At 38.0% G+C, this 20,529-nt stretch overlaps 1 protein-coding gene across 1 annotated transcript in view; it reads left to right on the top strand.

Annotated features, from left to right (window-relative positions):
* The window catches only part of erf (Ets2 repressor factor), a 59,898-nt gene that overhangs the window by 22,399 nt on the left and 16,970 nt on the right, over window positions 1–20,529 (top strand). The window contains exon 2 of the mRNA XM_088328568.1: window positions 13,309–13,543. Within this exon, the coding sequence (XP_088184694.1) occupies window positions 13,309–13,543 (235 nt within the window). The remainder of the gene's footprint in view (window positions 1–13,308; window positions 13,544–20,529) is intronic.

The raw sequence follows: 20,529 nt of genomic DNA on the forward strand, positions 1-20,529 counted from the left end.
CGACCAAAACCTCAAGACGGGAGCCAGTTTTTGAAATGTCTACAAACGACTGCAGCTGTGGCCGCGGCCACGCTCTGCTTCTTCTGGATTCTTTTGCCGGAATGTTGATGAGCTGCGTTTTTAGAACTTGATTTTAAGTGGTTCGGATTGTGTCGCGGTGACTCGGATTTGTAATTGATTCATCGGCAACTGATTAGCAAACTTATCATTTTCTTTTTTTATACTTTCTGGTTGGAAATGATCTAAATCCGAAAACAATTTCAACAGTGGATCTTTGCCGATTATTTTTTGGAGACTAATTTGTGTGGATTCAAAATCAAAATTTGCTGCCATATCTATACCACATTTATATTTTTCATTTTAAATATGCACCAATCAATAGGACTTTTTATTTAAGTTTGTATTCATTTTAAAACGAATGTTGACCACTGTGTGTGTTGGGCCGATTTTATTTCTTTTTTCTCAAATTTGCATATGGTCAAATTGATTTTTATTTATTTTTTTTAACACAATTTAATCATTTCATTTTTTATTTTTTTCTTCTAAGATTTGCAATATGGGCGCCACCAGGCTGTACTTGCCCAAGACACCGCAGTAAATGGCGCCCCTACGACCTTAGTGGTTAAGGGATCAACATTTTATTGTTTCACACATTATAAACCAAGTTTAAGTTTGAAGAAAAAAATAATAATTTTGAGGTCTAATTTTGGAGGTAGAAATCTTCCCAACATTTTCACTTAGGAAAATATCGGCTGAATTTCAGTCCTTAATTTTTGTACAGTTTTATTTAAAAATGTTTTGTTACAGAATACAGGGATGGTATATCGCAGATTCTTTGATTAATCAAGCCAACAATTGATAGCTTGATTGAATATTAAAATTGTTTAATGCAGCCCTACAAAAGCGAGTGTTTCCTTATGACTTGATATTGACGGTTTTAGAAAATTATTATCTTTTATATAACTCTTTTAATAAAGGATAAAGGGGAAGACTTGGATCCCCAAAAAAAAAAAAAAGATTTGCGCTGATATATTTTAATCTATTCTTTTATATACAGGGTTAGTACGGGTCCTTGAAATCCTCAAATGCTTGATTTTTATTCTTGCGTTTAGAATACAGAAAATTTGCTTAAAGTTTGGGTGAAGTGCTTGTAAATGCTTGAAATTGTTGCCATCTTTCACAGAAAGTCTACTCTAAAATGATGCTGATGCTGCTTTCTGGTGGCTTCACTTTGCCATTGCATTTCTTTGTCCTTCTGTATTAATGGAACCTGGCAATAGCTTTTATTGTCTTGTCTTATGAATTATCTTTGCCTTGTTTGGGTCACACCCAATAGAAAAGGTTCAGGCTACACCTAAACAAGGCGCTATGAAATGTGTATAAGTGCTTATCAATTGTGGACATTTATTATGGACCATGCATTAATTAAAGGGAGTGTTTCCCAGTGGTAAATTGTAACAGCAAGGACTTCCTGCAACTGAACATTTTCCCGAACACCTATATGGGGAGGGATTTTTCTCAAAAATATTACACGCGTATTGTTGGGATACACAAATATATCCACGATTTACTGAAGTTCTAAAAATCATGCTTGATAAATGCACATGCAAGATTAAAAATCATCATCAATGTAAAGCTCATATTTGTGGATCTGCGAAATACATGATTTACATTGGATTTTAGTTTTTTAATGGTACTGGAGTAATTGAAAAATTAGCTTTTGAAAGTCCTTAAAAAGTGACCGAATTCTGCCATGAAAAGGGTACACAAACCCGGCATACATTGCTCCGATCAAACAATGATTTAAAACATATACTGCACGAGTACTAGTCTATTTGAAAGTCCTTCAACGTTCATCTTGAGACAGTGACTCATCTCCCTTTCCTCTTTTGTTTGTCTGCCTCTCATTTTCTTTCTCACTCTGGAACATTTGCCAAAACACAGCCCAAAAGACTTCAGGTAGATTGGTTTTAGAGGCTTGTCATTTTCTGGGTGGGGGTGATCTACTAAAACCTGCTCAGACATGACTCCCGGTCTGGAATCTGCTGGTCGTTGTCAGCATTGTCTTTTGGGACTATGGAACATACTACCCTTTGAGATCAATGTGTACTAACTATATAGCAACTCACAATGGTGGAAACAATGTTTTATTCATTTTAAAGATAAGCAGGGATCAGAATTTTCCGCGGATCCGCGGATTTCCGCTGTTTTTGAACCCCAAAGGTCATTCCCGTAAATCGTCTAAATTCGATGAGAAAATATTTTGGGGAGGTGAGGTATGATACGTGACTGTTTCATCACCCCAAGTTAGCATTTAGACCATTGGTCGATAGGTTCGCTGATAACCAATCAGCGGAGCTTTTGTTCAGAGCATTGGCTTTCTCAAACATGGCGCTCCTTCCGGTCTTTTCATACGGTGAAATGAGTGTTTGAAAAAGTAAATATGAAAATACTAAGAAAAGAAGACGAGGCTTTTGTCTCAGAGATTGATAAAGGAATCAAGAATAAATTTAAGTGGTCATGGCTGGAGAAGACTGTCACAGTAAACGTTAAAATCGGCGCAAAGATCGAGGAAGTTACAGAAACTTTGAGCCAGTTCATCGCAAAGTGTGATGTTCCAGGGAAAGCAAAGTGTCTATACTGTGTCGATCTGATCAATTATGGTACGCGAGGTTGTGTGGCACTGATCGATCATGCTAAAATGAACAAGCACAAAGCAAAAATAGCTTGCCGGCGATCAAATCATGCACTCGGATCCGCATTTAAAATCGGCAGCCACCGGTTCAACATTATTGGCCGTTTCAAATCCTTCCACTTCAAATACTAGCAGCAGTCAACCACTGGTTCCCCTGTGTGACAGAAAATCCCAATCTGAGGTATTTATAAATCTATTTATTTATGAAATGATTTTATCTTTTGTGTTTATACAATATTTAGAACAGGATAAACAAAATTTAAAATTGGTTATAAACATGATTAAAATAGATTATTTTGTATCATGATCATGTTCAATATTACGAATGCTTTTCAATATATTATTATTTTTTTAATATATATATATATATATATATATATATATATATATATATATATATATAATACATGGTTTCTGTTTTGTTGGATTTAATTCATTCTAGTGCAATTTTCACATAGCAAATAAGATAAATGCTGTTGACTTCAGGGGGGCTTCGCCCCCCTGAGCCCCCCACCGGGCTCCGCCCTGGACCCTGGCTATTTCAGCTGAAAATGAAAATCTCCATTCTGATCCCTGGATAAGCAAAAACACTGTCTCATAAACAGGATTGGGGGGTTGGAAATATCTAATTCTATGACATAACTTGAAGAAGCTGACGTATTTGGCAGCCACCTAATGACTAAAAAGTCTAAATGACCATTTTAAAGGGGTAGCTTTTAGATTTTAGCCATAGGGGCATTAATTTATCATTTTTCCAACTATTTACTTATCTAGCCACACATGTTAGCCACTTGGTTGCAGACTATGGCTCGCTCCTAGCTGCTATTGTTATCAGCTACCCTTATTTTATTCTTCAGTGTCCTTTCCCTTCCACAGATAAGTTCTGTTATCTAGGCATCTTTTACTTTTTTCCACCGTTTCCTCATCAAGCTGCTTGGGTAAAAGCTATGGCTCGTTGCAAGCCTCAATTGCTATTTTAAGCTGCTCTGCGTTCGCCCTTCAGCGTCACTCGCCGTCCTAAGCTGCCTGTCATGTTTTTTTTTTGTTTTTTTTTACTTTTTTCCAATATTTCTTTCTCTAGCCACCCATGTGAGTTCTGTGATTCATTCATTTTCAACCGTTTTTCACACTGTTTCTTTCTCTAGCCACTTATGCTAGCCACTTGGCTGCAGGCTATGACGAGCCTCTATTGTTATTTTTAGCTGCTCCGTAAAACTAAAGCTTTCTTCACCCTTCAGTGTCAATCAAACTTTACCGGCTCCCATCATTTATGCATCTTCCACTATTTTTCCATGGTTTCCTACTCATGTTACTAACTGCTGGCTATGGCTTGCCATTAGTAGCTTTTGCAACATTTTACTATCCTTTGTATCTTCTCTCACCAGCCACTAAAGTCAGCAGCTTACACCAGCAGTAGCTCAGGAGGTAGAGCGATCGTTTTAGGATTAAGGGATCCCAGTTCGAATCCCGGCTTGTCCGTGTTACATGCCGAAGTGTCCTTGGGTAAGACACTGAACCCCCAATACCCCCAATAAGCAGGTTAGCGCCTTACATGGCTGCACAGATCACGGCCGCTATTGGGAAATGTGAAGCACAATGTAAAGCGCTTTGGGAAGTCATTGACTTGAAAAGCGCTATATAAATGCAGATCATTTCATTTCCTTTCATCACCTCCAGCTATCAGCTCTTGTCAGACGCCCCAGGTGTAGCCAGCTCGCTCATTTTTTGTTGTCACTCACTGGGATTCCAACCCAATTTTATGTCCTGTTGTCAGTGTAAATTCACACAGAAAATATGGAAGTAGGCATCAGAACATTCTTTCGGCTTCCTTATGGCTTTCAAAAGCTTCAGGTCCATTTTAAGATACAACGGTCTCTAGTTGTGAATGATCACACACTGTCACATTAAACTATCTCGAAATTTAAGCCAAAAATCTAGCCCTGGAGGTTGGTTGTTTTGCAGTCGGGATCAACCTCTTCCAATAAATTGTGTGCAAGCTCTGGTCACGAGTCTGACTCCTTGCTAAGTAGCGTCTCTCGCTTTCATCTCGGCAGGCTTGTCTTTTCCTTTTGTCCATCGGCCCCTCTCCGCCGCTAATCCCGCTTCCTCCCTGCTGCTTCTCGGACTCTTCGCTGGCTGTCTACCACTTAAAGTCCATCCTTGAAAGGGGAATTACGAACTTGGGCCATCCACGTGGGCACAGGTGCTCTTTTGGCCCCGGTTGAGATGGACAACCTGCTGCGCTGGCTGGATTTTATCTTTTTAGATCGTTGCAGAAGAAGGGAGACAGTGGATTAATAAGAAAACTGACTTCATAACATCCTTTTGTGACGATTGTTATGCCTTTAGAACAGGGGGGTCAAAATAATTTCACTAAGGCCCACATAAATGTAAAGACTTTCCTCAAAGGTCTTGATGTAATTTATTAATTGTGACTACTTCTTAATATATAACTCAGAATGTATTAATTATTCTAGTCAGAAAAATTACAGTTGCATTGAAAAAAATATTGCTTCATATGTTTAATATGCTATTATTAAACATAACGAAATTTTCATGGACATTTTTACATAATTTCTCAATTCCACTCATAAGATAGAAACACTGCAGTGTGAGGCGTCAGTTCTCGGGTATATTAGTTGGCGAGCATTGTGGAAAAACTTGAAATTTACGGTTGTGTTTTCTAGGTTTGAAGAGTGCTTAACATTGTTGCCATGTTTGAAAATCCTTAAGTGCTTGAATTTGGCCTTGAACTAAGACATTTTAAGACCCCGCAGGCCACGTTAAATGATGTGGCAGGCCATATTTGACACACAGGCCATGAGTTTGACACATGTGCCCTACAAAAACGCAAGCTCCGTTTCCATAGTCATGTTTTTGCTTGTCCTTTTAGCGTCACCACAATCCTTGGGACCCTCGACAAACAACTACAGTACAAAGTCTGGAAGAACATGAGATTCTGAGCTGAATAAAGAAAAAGGCATCGTGGGAATTCAGCCAATAGTATATCTGTATTTTTAGGATACCTTAATGAAAACAAGTATCGGACTTAGCATTCTACAGTATATGACATTGACCAATAGCAGACAGGTATCCTAGTGATGTAACTCGTCATACGAAGTTTTCGTACACGGAAAATAAATTTGTTGTAGAAGTGGGAGAAATGCTGTAAAGAGGGCCGAAAAACATTTTATTCCACACCATAAAGCCAAAACGTCATAAGGTTGGGTCGCTGTACCCCAGGGGTCTACTGAACTTTGTATTTTCCCACTGGAACTTGACTTTCTGTACATGTCAGCACTTTCCACGTCGGGGAGATTCCCCCTCCATGGTCTTTAACTTCCTGCAGATGGCATTCCAAAAGAACCCCCGCCCCATATCCCGCCCGCTTAACCTGGACGTTGGCCAGCCGCCGTCCTGTTTGCCTCCGTGCCCCTGAGTCACCAGCAACCTTTTCCAGGGCTAAATTTAGACTCAACAAAGAATGGGGGGGTGGGGGGGGGGTTCTTTGGGGGCGCTACACCATTTTGTTTCTCACAACCCTGGATTACATTTTTGTTTTTAATAGCTCAAATTCAAGCACTAAATCAGTCTCATTTTATTTAAGAAAGTTTTTTTCCCCCCTGACATTTTAACACACCATTTAAATTTGAGATAGAACCACCCCAGATCCGCGAGAGGAAAATAATTGTCACTCGTGGATGCAGCACTTCGTAAGAGACATTCACTTTATGAAGCTCTGTTTACCAGAAAAATGAGGCAGACAAAAGTGGTTGAGAAAAGATTGTAAAAATAATAAAACATATTTTGCATATCAACAAATTCTTACCCCCTGCTGAGTAGCTAAAGCCCCATTGTGTAATATTTAACCACTAGATGGCATTGTGTTGTCTGGTGCGGAGGAGAGCCAGTACGGCAGAGCACAGCGTGGTGGCTGGATGTCGGACAATCATGGCACCAACCTAAGTGTGGATTCCACTGTGACCTATGAATATTTATAAAAAATTACATACTGTAGGTATGATAGCTTATGTATTTGTGCTTTGTTTTCAGATCAATGTTTTTTATTGAATGAAGGGTTTTTGTACCACTAGGAGGCACTAAATATTACACACTGTCCTTAAAGAAAAAAATAGATCTGTTTGTTTTGTTTTTACATCTTTCTGGGAAGAACAAAATGATGTATATGAAATCGGTCAGCGGTCTGTGACAATACTGAAACGTATAAACAATGAAATAAAAAAATCAACCATCTGCTGTAAAGATTGAGCATATAATGTCCATGTAACATCTTACATAGCAACAGGTTTTACTCAATTTTTTCACCGGACGCCTCTGCGTCAGGTATCCAGATGTGATGTGATTTGTCGGCTTTCCGCCTAAAAATCTACAACCCTCTCCCCGTGTAATTGAATCTCGTCGTGACTCAGCCGCTTATTTTTAGCACCTAAAAGCTTGCGTTGCCAGGCGACTGCGTCCCGGGGAGACGGTGGCCGAGGGGAGGGCGGGCGGCCGAGGGGAGGGTGGGTGCTTTTCGGCGAACGACAAAATGCGTCGTGAGTCAGCAGGGACGCGTGCTCCGGCGTGGGCACAAACGCTATTCTTGCGTTCTCCGCTGCACGTGCGGCGCCGCTCCCACGTACGAACCTGCTTACCTCGCCCGCTAACCTGCCGTACTCGCACCCGTTTCGCTCACCGCGACGTTTAGCTGTGAATCACGCTCATTTCTCGTCCCTCTTTCAGAAAGATGGATGGAAAAAATGATGAATAGATGGATGAAAGCGGCATAGCGTGGTGTAAATTGAATACTATTTTTAAAAAATTTGAGTTTTTGGGCATGCGAGATAAGCTGTTTGTTGTCGGATAGTGCGGAAAGGGCCATAACGAGGGGTTATTCCACACCGTAAAGTGAAAATGATTTAAGGCCGGGATGCTTCATCCTTGAGGTCCATTTGTAATACTTTAAAGTAGGCACTTACCTGCTTGAACAAATCAAATCATTCTTTAGAATCGTTTATAGGTGGCGAAAATGTGCATGTTATAAATGGAAGGCTACAGGGTGCTTTACTTACACAATGTCTAAAGTTGAGGTATTTTATTTAAACCTTAAATTGTTTCTGTGTACTAATATATATACAAAGCAAATAATCCCGTGTCACAATATATGTACAAGTTTACTGTTTGATAGTCCGAAAATGACTGAACAGTATTTGGGATTTTACTAAGGAAACAGATGGTCAACATGTTTGTTTTCTGACACACTTGTTTTCTTTCATTTAAACGCTGCCAACCTAACATGTGTTTTTCCGTCAAGCACCATTTTCTTTTTTTTTAATCGTGCTTTGCTCATTTACCCTCATTAGCGTCCGGACTGAGCCAATCTGTTGACTATTAGCTGGCTTGAATGTGTTAAGTTTTTCCCGCGGGGCAAAGTGTATGGTGATTATCCTCTGCTTAGCTGAGGATTTTACGTTCTTTTTTTCCCCTTTGTGAATGATTAGCGCTAACCTGGCTAGTGTTTCCTCTGTGCGAAATACCATGTTGACGTCGTTCTGTCCTGAAGTTTTATTTCATATTACTTAAAAGTTTAGATATGGCCTGGAAGAGGGATGGGTGCCCCAGGTCGTACTTGCCTGGTTGCCCTACCACCTGGTTAAAGGATCCAACCAACCATAAGCTATAAATACTTATAAACATTTCATAGTTATATTTCATGTAACATCGAAAACAAACAAGATGGCAGCGACCTGGTTGCAACGGTTAACGTCTTTCCATGTTTTCGAATGTACAAGTTATATTTAATTTCTTAAAACCGTTGAAATGTTGAGAAGGTTCTTGTCAAGTTATATTTTATATAGCCTAAATAAAACTAGGATAAAAAATCATCCTGAAAAAGAATGGGCGCCACCAGGCTGTATCTTCCCAAGACACACTACTGGAAGTGCTGCCCCTACGACTCTGGCGATTAAGGGATCTGTGAACTGTGATACAAAACTATATAGAATTTTGTATAAAGTTTTATGAATATCCCATCCTTTTTTCGTCGGGTTATATTTTATATAAAAACAGTATGTCCACAGTATCAGACTTTAATGTTGCTAACCCTAACTTACAGTTTTTCCACCTGTGGTTGTACACAGGTAGCACCTTACTAGCTTGCTATTTGTTGCTCACTGGCCCGGTGCTTGTTGAACATCAGCTAGCACTCGTTTGGAACTGAATTGTTCTTCCTTCAATGTATTCTAGCAGGCGATACTGTTTGAAATGGTGGGATGAGTTTGTCGTGTCGCCCATCTTTGTCACAGCGCACATTGACACTTTAAAAAAAAAAAATCTGACTCTTTAAGTGACAAAAGTACCTCATTTAGCATGCTTTGAGTGGGTGATCTTTGTCTCTTTATCGCTCGCTTTGACCGTGTTGTTGTCCTTCCCCTTTACTGTATGAGCAGTTATTCCTGCGAAATTGTGCCCTGAATGTTTGTCTGGAATTTGTTTTTTCATTGCATTAGCGCCCCTATTTTCTCCGGTGGTGATCACAGATGAAATCATTGACTTTTATCGAACATTTTCATTAATTAGTGTTGCAAAAGTTATCGTGCGTGTGTGTGTTTTATTTTTATTAGAGATCGAACGATATGCGTTTTTCAGGGCCGATACCGATTCTTAGTATTATGAGGAGGCAGAGAGCCGATATTCATTTGCTGTAAAACCTTGAAAATTGGCATAAAACCTTTTAATTATGCAAAAAGAAACAAAGACTATTTGTTATAAATTCAAATAAGTTTAATAGCACTCTGAATCCTTTTTACAGTAAATAGTTCCGAATTTTAAAACAAATAACATGACTAATCGTTAACTTAAACATAAAGACTAACAGTGCAGCAACTAAAATTAGGTTTAGCAGCAACTTGTTTAAAGGTCAAAAAAACATAAAAGGGAACTGAAACTTTTGACAGTAAAAAAAGTCATTTGAGTTGTGTTGAAATTCCAATCTTTCACTTAAACCAAAAACTGTTGAGGAGGGGGGGAGGAGGAGCAAGTGAGACAGTGTAACTGCTTGAAAGGAAAGGTTATCGCCTGTCAGTTTAAAATATATTTAATCGTCCGATAAAATGAATAAAAAAACGGTACCGATATCTGTCAAATTCCCAAATATCGGCCCGTGCGTGTATATATGTCTGTGTGTGTGTGCATGTGTATGTGTGTGTGTGTAATATGTATGTGTATATATATATATAATATGTATGTATATATATATATATATATATATATATATAATATATATATTGTGTGTGTGTGTCTGTGGTGCCACAAAAGCCGTTTTATGTCCAAAGGGGAAAAGTACTTATTATTCAAACTGACATCTGGGCTCCATATTGTGATACCTTTTTTTGACGGTGGGGGGCCTATTTCTACTGCCAGGTGTGTCGCCTTTTTATTTGTATTTTCCAATCTGCCTTTCATGTTTTTACGGCGCTAGCTCGACGTATTCATAAGCATATAAATTGCAGATGTGTGACATTGTTTGCTGACACTTAGCGCTAGCTGTTCTGATACAGCAATATCTGTAGGGCTTTTTTACGAACTCACACAAAAAGCTTGTATTGTTGTATCCTACCCATATGTTTCCCGACCTCAGCGCCAAGCTCGGGTGCCAGGCACATCTGGTTTTAATGAGCTGTGCATGTGACACTAGAGCCCTACGCCTTATTTTCTCTTTTTTGAACGGCCCCCACGTTGCAGTTCATAGATGCTCATAGTTTGTCTGCACCTTTGCCGTGGCCTGTCGGTTTGAACACTGATAGCCGCCGATGTGGCCTGCAGAAAGCCACCCACGCCGGGCGCTCAGCCCGACGTTTTCCCGAAAACCGGCAAAGTCGGCACATCTCGTTCCAGCTATTGTGCTGAAAAAGCAGCTGTAGGAATTGAGATTCTGGAGTGGGGGGCTTGCAGGGTTGTTCGCTGAATCACCCTCGTTAATTTATTAGCTAAGTATTTGATCGTAATATTGTATTTTTTTGCATCAGATTAAAAATCACAGCCCTCTAAACTAGTGTTTTGTCATATTTTTTTCATATAGAAGACACACTGGACTATAAGCGGCACGTAATTAGAACCAGCCTTTGCGCATGTCATATAGTTGTGCAATGATAGATCAGTCAAAAAAATGTCGCCAACTACAATCGAATAACATTGTATGCAACGGGAATTAAACCTGGGTCACAACGGTCAGAGTGCCGACATTCAGGTTTGAGAGGGTTACTTTAAAAAGTAATCGATAGAGTTACGAGTTAAATGTTGAAAAATGTAATTAGTTACGTAATCTGATTAGCATAATATTGCAGGACTGTAATTTGATTACTTTCTATTACTTTTGGATTGCGACAACGCCACATGTTCTTTGAAGACGCAAAATAAACATAGTTAAAAAAATGACTAAAACTGTTTAAGATAAATGAACAATGTCTCCTTAAAACAGAATTGCAGGAAACTAAGATCAGGTAGTTGCTTGTAGTCTTACAAAAAAGTGCTCTTCTTTTAACAATGTAGTGTAGTTTATTAAGCAAAACTAAAACTTGGTTTCGCAGGGCATACAAGATTTGCTCTATTTTAGTTTACTTTAAGAGCGATTTGTGAACATCAATGAACTGCAATATAAAAAAAGAAGATGATTAATCAAATTTACCAAATGTCCCTGAATGCATCAATAGTGCACTAAAACTGACACACTTACACACCTTGCGAAATTGCAGGATCACACCAATTCAACAAAATGATTGCTTCATTGAAAGAGAAATAAAATAGGGACAAAAAGAAAAGTGATTTTACCTCGAACATAGTGTGACAAGCGTGCAAGTCTGTACAAGATAGGGACGTTACTAAGACGTGCGCGTCTCATCCTTCTCTTTTTCTTTAGTGTCCGTGATTGAAATTATGATAGGCATAATTTGTCTATTGGTGCATTATGTATATGCAAATATACTTTTAGATGAAATGGTAATCCTTTAACGAATTCCTTATTTCAACTAAACGTACCTGTAATTTTATTACCTCTTTTTTCTGTCACTGTGACGGAATACAATGCCATTTTTTTTTATAACCCTAATTACGTAACGCTGTTACATGTATTTTGTTTGTCCCCAAGTCTGCCGACATCTAACGACTGGTGCTACAGATGACATATGTAATGGCTTTAGATATTATCTGATTATCACACTGTTTTTACTCCCGGTTCTGGAGACAAATTTTGTAGAGAACAAAGTCGTCCTGAAAGATATAAATAACGCAAAAAGGCACGATGAGGTAAACAACTCTTTGGTTTATCTGATGATGAAATGGCCTTCGTGTGGTCTTTTGGTTAGGCGATTTTTATCGATTGAGCAATCATTGCAAAATGGTAGTATACCATAACACCATGTATAGTAACGCACAGGTATAAATACTGTATTTCCAATCTTATACGCGGTATTATTGTATTTATTTCTTACTACAACAGGATGTACAATTGTATTTGAACTTAAATTGTACTGTTTTAATTTTTATCTGTGGTATTTTGGGGGTATGTAAGGGGCGCATTCAAATTACTGGCTCATTTGATTTGTTTAGGTGTGCCTATTGATACCAATAACCAACAAAATCCTGCTTTATGAAACTAATAACAATAGCGGAAAGTTAATGATTATGGAAGTGTTCATGTGAAAATATGACACTTTTTAAAATTGTACAAATTCTCAAAGTTAATGGCACTAATGCCTTGGCCATCAAAAACGTATCACTCGTTACACATTAGTAGCTATAAAAATAGTTATGGGTGTGTTAATATTGTAAAAAATATGCCACTTCTTAACTTTACACGAGTGCTCCAATACTGAATGGCACACATGTCATGACCAAGACAAATATATCACTCATTCTTATCAAGTTTCATTATCTTAGCGGTACACTTTAGTAGCTATAGTAAATAATTTTTGAATATGGATGGTCCATGATGTAAAAAAATACATCACTTTAACTATTATGTATACAAGTTATCCAATACTGATTGGCACACATGCATTGAACAAGAGTAACGTATCACTCGTATTTATGAACTGGCATTATCTTAGATAAGCACATTAGTAGTTATAATCACAATAAAGATACAAATGCTTATGTTGAAAGTGAAAACTACATAATGTGAATGAAACATTTGGCTAATCTGACGTCTCACATGGCGCATGTGAAGAAAATTTTTGGCAGCAGTGTTTTGCTATAGTGTGAAACATTTTGTACAATATATGTTATAATGAGGAACATAAACAATTCTGCCAAGTAGTATCTGCCGATTTGAAGATGGTGTCACGCGACTATCAGTCTTTTTTTTCTATAGGGGCAATACTGATGTCATGTTTGCCCGTTGTTGGTTTTACATTTGTCAGCCTGATCATTTTTGTGCGTCAAACAACGTTTGGTGTAGTACCAAACCTGACCAGTGGGGTCGGGCGGTAAATATTGAATGTAAGTATATAAGATGCTAGGGTAACATATCAAGCTAGCTTTAGCAACATGCCATCTTGTCTCAATATACTGAATCTAGCACGCCTCCTAATACTTGTCTGTTGTCTATTTTACAGGGTTCGCCTTCCCCGAATGGGCCTACAAACCGGAATCGAGCCCGGGTTCTCGGCAGATCCAGCTCTGGCACTTTATCCTGGAACTGCTGCGCAAGGAAGAGTACCACGACGTCATCGCCTGGCAAGGAGACTACGGCGAGTTTGTCATCAAGGACCCGGATGAGGTGGCCCGACTTTGGGGGGCCCGCAAGTGCAAACCGCAAATGAACTACGACAAACTGAGCCGGGCCCTTAGGTTAGAACACTAATTAATTATTGTGTGTTTGTCTGTTTTAGATTATTTGGTTGCTAGAATCTTTTATTTTAAAATTTGAGCTTTTCTGGCTAAACCTTTTAGAACAAATAGCAGGAAAAATACAGATAATTTGACATCTGAAGCTCTGTGGTGTTAGGATGTAAACATGAGCTAAAGTCCGGTGAATGGCTAGCTAAGACTTGACAGCATATGCATGGACAAACTTAAGAAAATGTCTTGATGGTAAGAACTCGACAGATCTCCTGTTTTAACGGCGTCTTTTCTCTCTCTGTTTGTAAGAGGAAAAATGTTCACAAAGTCTCGCCACACTTAGCTTAGCGCCAGCTGACTGTTTTCAGGGGTGAACGGATTGAATGTCAAGCACAAAGTACTTGTTTACGCATTAAAACGTATAAACCTATTACAATTAGCTCTGTAGTGTTGTAATGTATACATTAGCTGGCTAGCAGCTAACGAAAACATAGATGCACAAACTTGAAGAAATGTCTTTTTGGTATAAACTAAGTAAAAATAAGCTGCCGTGTCGCTGATTGACTGCAACTTTTGCGCCAGTAAATCAACTTTGGGCATGAACGAAATAAATGTCCCACGCAAAGAACATTTTTATAAATTAAAACGAATACACCTAACTAAGTTAACATGTGAACAACATAAGATGGCCAGCGGCTTACAAAATGTTGAAGCAAAAGGGAAAAACTTTTGAGAAAATGTTTGTTGTTAAAATCTTGGCAGGAAAGAAAAAGTTTCACTAACTCACCCCCATGTGAAAGCCAGGTTCACTCAGCTCACCTTAGACGTGACGTCATCACATAATTTTTGAAGCTTTTATTCAAATCATGTTTATTTGTATAGCCCTTAATCATAAAGAGTGTCAAAGGGCTGCACAGACAGTTGTTTCTTTCAGACAAAACTGAAAATACCTTTTTGGTCATGTTTGTCTGAAAAAGCTATTGCCGCACGTAGCTTAGCGCCAGCCAATCGACTTCGGCGACACACAGACAGAATTTAGGAAACAAACAAATTAAATATAACGAATTAAAACAGATCATCTTCACTAAATAAGCATGTAAATATGAGCCGGCTAGGGGTTGACATAAAACTGAAAGCGACAATCTTTTCAGAAAATGTCTTGCGGGTAAAAAATTAATAGAAATTAAAAGTAAACAGTCGCGTCACGCACGGACTCGCTTCTCCAAATGAAAGCCAGCTTCACACAGCTCGCCTCACCCTGCACTCAATATCATCACATTTCCGAAGCCTTTTTTTTGGGTATATTTTGTCCTTGGCCGAAAGCCGAATTTTTGGCTGGAAAAAAACCTTTATAAAGTGACGACGTCACGGCTGGCGTTTCTCACAGATGACGGACTTTTTTAGACCGCTGTGTTGTTGTCGATTAATTTAGCGGACGGTGTGTTCTTTTCGTGCGGTTTGTCATCTTCTATTCGTTGGATGAATCTGCTCACACAAACACGGAGCTTCACACCTTGTTATATGTCAGCCCTCCTCCGGCCCATCTGTGTCTTATTGGCCGCTTTTTCTATTTTTTGCGGAATGTCGCGGCCGCCCGTGACTCCAGGAAGTGGAAACAGTCTTTGAAGCGGGTCGAGGTTGACGCCGCGTCAGGCTTCGCGCTGCACTTTCCGGGAAACCGGTCACATCTACAGTTTATTTTGGGTGCTCGTCAGATACTCACGTCAGATACCTTCATTTTAAGCGCCAATCTACAGTCTGTTCGTGACAAAAACGGTAATGACAGATTTGATGACCATCTGTCGGGGAGTAAAGAACTTATCTCCCCATTTTTTTTCTTTCCAGGAGGATGGTAACATGGTTCTAAAGAAAATAATCATTATTGATTGGATTAAACTTTTATTTAATATTGCTATTTTTGCCTTTATTTTTCAATTGAAAATATGTATGTAATAAAAATTGAAGAAAAAATGAACAAGGAAAAAAAACATTATTCCCCAAAAATGAATTTTGGAGGTATATATTTCTTCTGACATGAAATAATTGATTTTAATTTTAATAAATAAGAAAATACAAGAAAACAAAAACATACATACAAATCAAAAAAGTATAAAATAAAATAAAAAATGGAAAAAGAAAAGAATATTAATCCTTAAAAAATTAAGTGTATATATATATATATATATATATATATATATATATATATATATATATATATGGGGCAGCACGGCGGCGCAGTGGTTAGCGCTTGTGCGGCACAGTTCATGTCATGGGAACCTGTCGTGGGTTCAAATCCAGCTCCAGACTTTCTGTGCGGAGTTTGTATGTTCTCCCCGTGCTTGCGTGGGTTTCCTCCGGGCACTCCGGTTTCCTCCCACATTCCAAAAACATGCATTTCAGGTGAATTGGCCGGTCCAAATTGTCCCTAGGTGTGAATGAGCGAATGAGTTGTCTGTCCCCGTGTGCCCTGCGATTGGCTGGCAACCAGTTCAGGGTGTCCCCTGCCCACTGCCCGAAGATGGCTGGGATGGGCTCCAGCCCCCCCGCGACCCTAATGAGGATAAGCGGTACGGCTAATGAGATGAGATGAGATGAGATATATATATATATATATATATATATATATATATATATATATATATATAATCTCCAGACTTCCTGTGCGGAGTTTGTATGTTCTCCCCGTACTTGCGTGGGTTTTCTCCGGGCACTCCGGTTTCCTCCCACGTTCCAAAAACATGCATTTCAGGTGAATTGGCCGGTCCAAATTGTCCCTAAGTGTGAATGAGCCAATGAGTGGTCTGTCCCGGTGTGCCCTGCGATTGGCTGGCAACCAGTTCAGGGTGTCCCCTGCCCACTGCCCGGAGATGGCTGGGATGGGCTCCAGCCCCCCCGCGACCCTAATGAGGATAAGCGGTACAGCTAATGAGATGAGATATATATATATATATATATATATATATATATATATATATATATTTGTATATGTATATATATGTAGTATGTATATGTATATGTATATATATATATATATATGTATATGTATGTATATGTATATGTATTTATATATATATATATATGTATATGTATGTATATGTATATGTATTTATATATATATATATATGTATATGTATGTATATGTATATGTATTTATATATATATGTATATGTATGTATATGTATTTATATATATATGTATATGTATATGTATATATATATATATATATGTATATATATGTATGTATATGTATATATATATATATATGTATGTATATGTATGTATATGTATGTATATATATATATATGTATATATATGTATGTATATGTATATATATGTATATGTATATGTATGTATATGTATATATATATATGTATATATATGTATGTATATGTATATATATGTATATGTGTATATATATATATATATATTTGTATATGTATTTATATGTATATGTATATATATGTATATGTATATGTATTTATATGTATATGTATTTATATGTATATGTATTTATATGTATATGTATATATATGTATATGTATATGTATATGTATATATATATGTATATGTATGTATATATATATGTATATGTATATATATGTATATGTATATATGTGTATATGTATATGTATATATATATATATGTGTATATGTATATGTATATATATATATGTGTGTATATGTATATGTATATATATATATATGTGTATATGTATATGTGTATATATATATATATGTGTATATGTGTATATGTATATGTATATATATATATGTGTGTATATATATATGTATATGTGTATATATATATGTATATGTGTATATATATATGTATATATATGTGTATATATATATGTACTGGACTGTCTCAGAAAATTAGAATATTGTGATAAAGTTCTTTATTTTCTGTAATGCAATTAAAAAAACAAAAATGTCATACATTCTGGATTCATTACACATCAACTGAACTATTTCAAGCCTTTTATTATTTTAATATTGCTGAATTTGGGTTACAGCTTAAGAAAACTCAAAAATCCTATCTCAAAATATTAGAATATCATGAAAAAGTATACAAGTAGGCTATTCAACTAATCACCTGAATCATCTAATTAACTCGAAACACCTTGCGAGGGTTTCCTGAGCCTTAAAAACACTCAGCTTGGTTCAGTAAACTAAATCACTGCTGATCTGACTGCTGTCCAGAGGACCATCATTGATACCCTCCATCAGGAGGGTAAGACACAAAAAGAAATTTCTCAAAGAGCAGGCTGTTCACAGAGTGCAGTTTCAAAGCATATCCACAAAAAGTCTGTTGGAAGGGAAAAATGTGGCCGGAAACGCTGCACAACCAAAAGAGATGACCGCAGCCTTAACAAAATTGTGAAGAAGAGCCGCTTCCAGAATTTGAGGGAGCTTCAAAGACAGTGGGCTGAAGCTGGAGTCCAGGTATCAAAAGCCACAGTTCACAGACGTGTCCGGGAAATGGGCTACAATAGCCGTATTCCCATGGTCAAGCCACTTCTGAACTCAAGACAACGGAAGAAGCGTCTGACTTGGGCTATGGAGAAGAAGCACTGGACAGTTGCAGAGTGGTCCAAAGTCCTCCAAAGTTTTGCATTTCATTTGGAAGTCAAGGCGCCAGAGTCTGGAGAAAGGCTGGAGAAGAGCAAAATCCAAGTTGCTTGAAATCCAGTGTGAAGTTCCCACAGTCAGCAATGGTTTGGGGAGCCATGTCAGCTGCTGGTGTTGGTCCACTGTGTTTCATCAAGTCCAGAGTAAATGCAACTGTGTACCAAGAGATTTTAGAGAACTACATCCTTCCATCTGCTGAAAAGCTCTATGGAGATGAGTATTTCATTTTCCAGCATGATCTGGCACCTGCCCACAGTGCCAAAACCACCAGTAACTGGTGCACTGACCATGACATCACTGTCCTTGAAACAACCTGTTTGGGGCACACGTGAACGCACCGCACCGCGAGTGAAGCTAATGAGTGAAGCTAATCTGCTATGGCCACTTGAATGACACGATTTTGGCGTCTGTGGGTTTTTGAAAAGAACCTAAAGCACGGAGTCGACGTTGACGTTGATTCGGCGGATAGACAGAGGAGGCCGATCCGCCTGCTTTCCGACATCGGCCATTGTTGACGCTGGCTAACATGGCGGCGCTACTTGTATAGCGACCAACAGTCGGGGGAACTAAGTCCGGCGAAAATAACAACTTGAGACTCAGCGGGCGATCGGGTGATGCGATCAGCGGACGGTGCCGTAAGAGTAACGTGAAGTCTTCAAGATGCCGAGCAGAGATAAGGAACTCGAGGAAATTAAAAAGTCACTCGGCTTTTTAATGGATAAAATGGATATCGTCACCAGACAGCAAGACACAATTTTGAGTTTAATGGCTGAAATCAAAGACCTTAAAAACGAAAACATTGAGAAAGAAAAGAGGATTATTGCACTAGAAGGGCGCGTAGCAGATCTGGAACAGTATACCAGGATAAATGACATCATTATCACCGGTCTGGACATCAAACCTCGGACCTATGCCAAGGCTGTGGCAAATACAAATATTGGAACAGATGCTGATGAGGATTCTGCTGAGCAACAGGTCATTGCTTTTATGAGTAAAAAAGGCATATCCATCAATGCTGAGGACATTGAAGCATGCCACCAATTAACAAGAGGTGACAACCGACCCAAAGCGACCATCGTAAGGTTTGTTAACAGAAAACGGAAACATGAAATCCTTAAGCAAGGAAAAAAACTAAAAGGGACTAATGTTTATTTAAATGAACACTTAAGCAAAAAAAACTCTGACATTGCAAGACAGGCTCGATTTTTGAGGAAAACGAACAAAATACAAGGAACATGGACTTCAAACTGCAGAGTATACATAAAGTTAAACGGCACCCCGGAACAAGCAAAAATATTATGGGTTCGAGAATTGCAGGAGCTGGACAGATTTGCCTGAAGAGTAACAATGGCATCCTGGACTGACAATATGGACACCTTTATTACAGATCACAATAAAAAAATCCATCATAATATATTAGGCCATGATTTACCGGAACTGAGCATTGTTAATCACACTGACTCCAATAATTCAAGATTAGATGACTTCGATCCTGACCACAAATTCATATCAGCTAGCTCAGACAATTGCAAATATTATACTGGAAATGAATACAATACCTTTGTTAAATCTGAAGACAAATTCTCAATAATACACTTTAACAGTAGAAGTATGTACACAAATTTTGATGACATCACTGAATACTTACAACAATTTGAGAACCCGTTTAGTGTTATTGCAGTTTCTGAAACGTGGTTCAGTGAGGGAAGGGGTGTAAATTTTGAATTAAACAACTATAATCTGAACTATGTAAATAGAACAAACAAAATAGGAGGTGGAGTAGCTATATATGTGCACAAAAGATTAAAATCGAAAATATTACAAAACATGTCATTTGTCATTGACGATTTACTTGAATGTATTACAATAGAAATTATAAATGAAAAAAGGAAAAATATTATAGTCAGTTGTGTGTATAGAACACCGGGCTCAAATCTGGAAACCTTCACAAACTGGGCTGAAAAAACATATTCAACAATAAGCGCCAAAACACTATTCATTTGTGGAGATTTCAACATCGATCTAATGAATCCAAACAAACATAAAAACATTGATGACTATATTAATATGATGTACAGTATGAGTTTGTACCCAACTATATTAAGGCCTAGTAGATTCACTTCACACAGTGCAACACTCATTGACAATATATTTACAAATAATATGGAATTTACAAACGTCAGCGGGTTAATGGTTTGTGATATTTCTGATCACCTACCAGTATTTACAGTGTATGATGAAAAGGTTACTAGACAAGAATCAATTAAGGATTATGTTTACAAACGAGTTAGAACTGAGGCGACTATTACATCACTGTATGATGACTTAGTTAAACAAAACTGGAATTATATATATGGTACAGATGA

The sequence above is a fragment of the Urocampus carinirostris genome, chromosome 2, assembly GCF_059441175.1.
Source record: "Urocampus carinirostris isolate Australia breed hairy pipefish chromosome 2, RoL_Ucar_1.0, whole genome shotgun sequence".
Lineage (NCBI taxonomy): Eukaryota > Metazoa > Chordata > Actinopteri > Syngnathiformes > Syngnathidae > Urocampus > Urocampus carinirostris.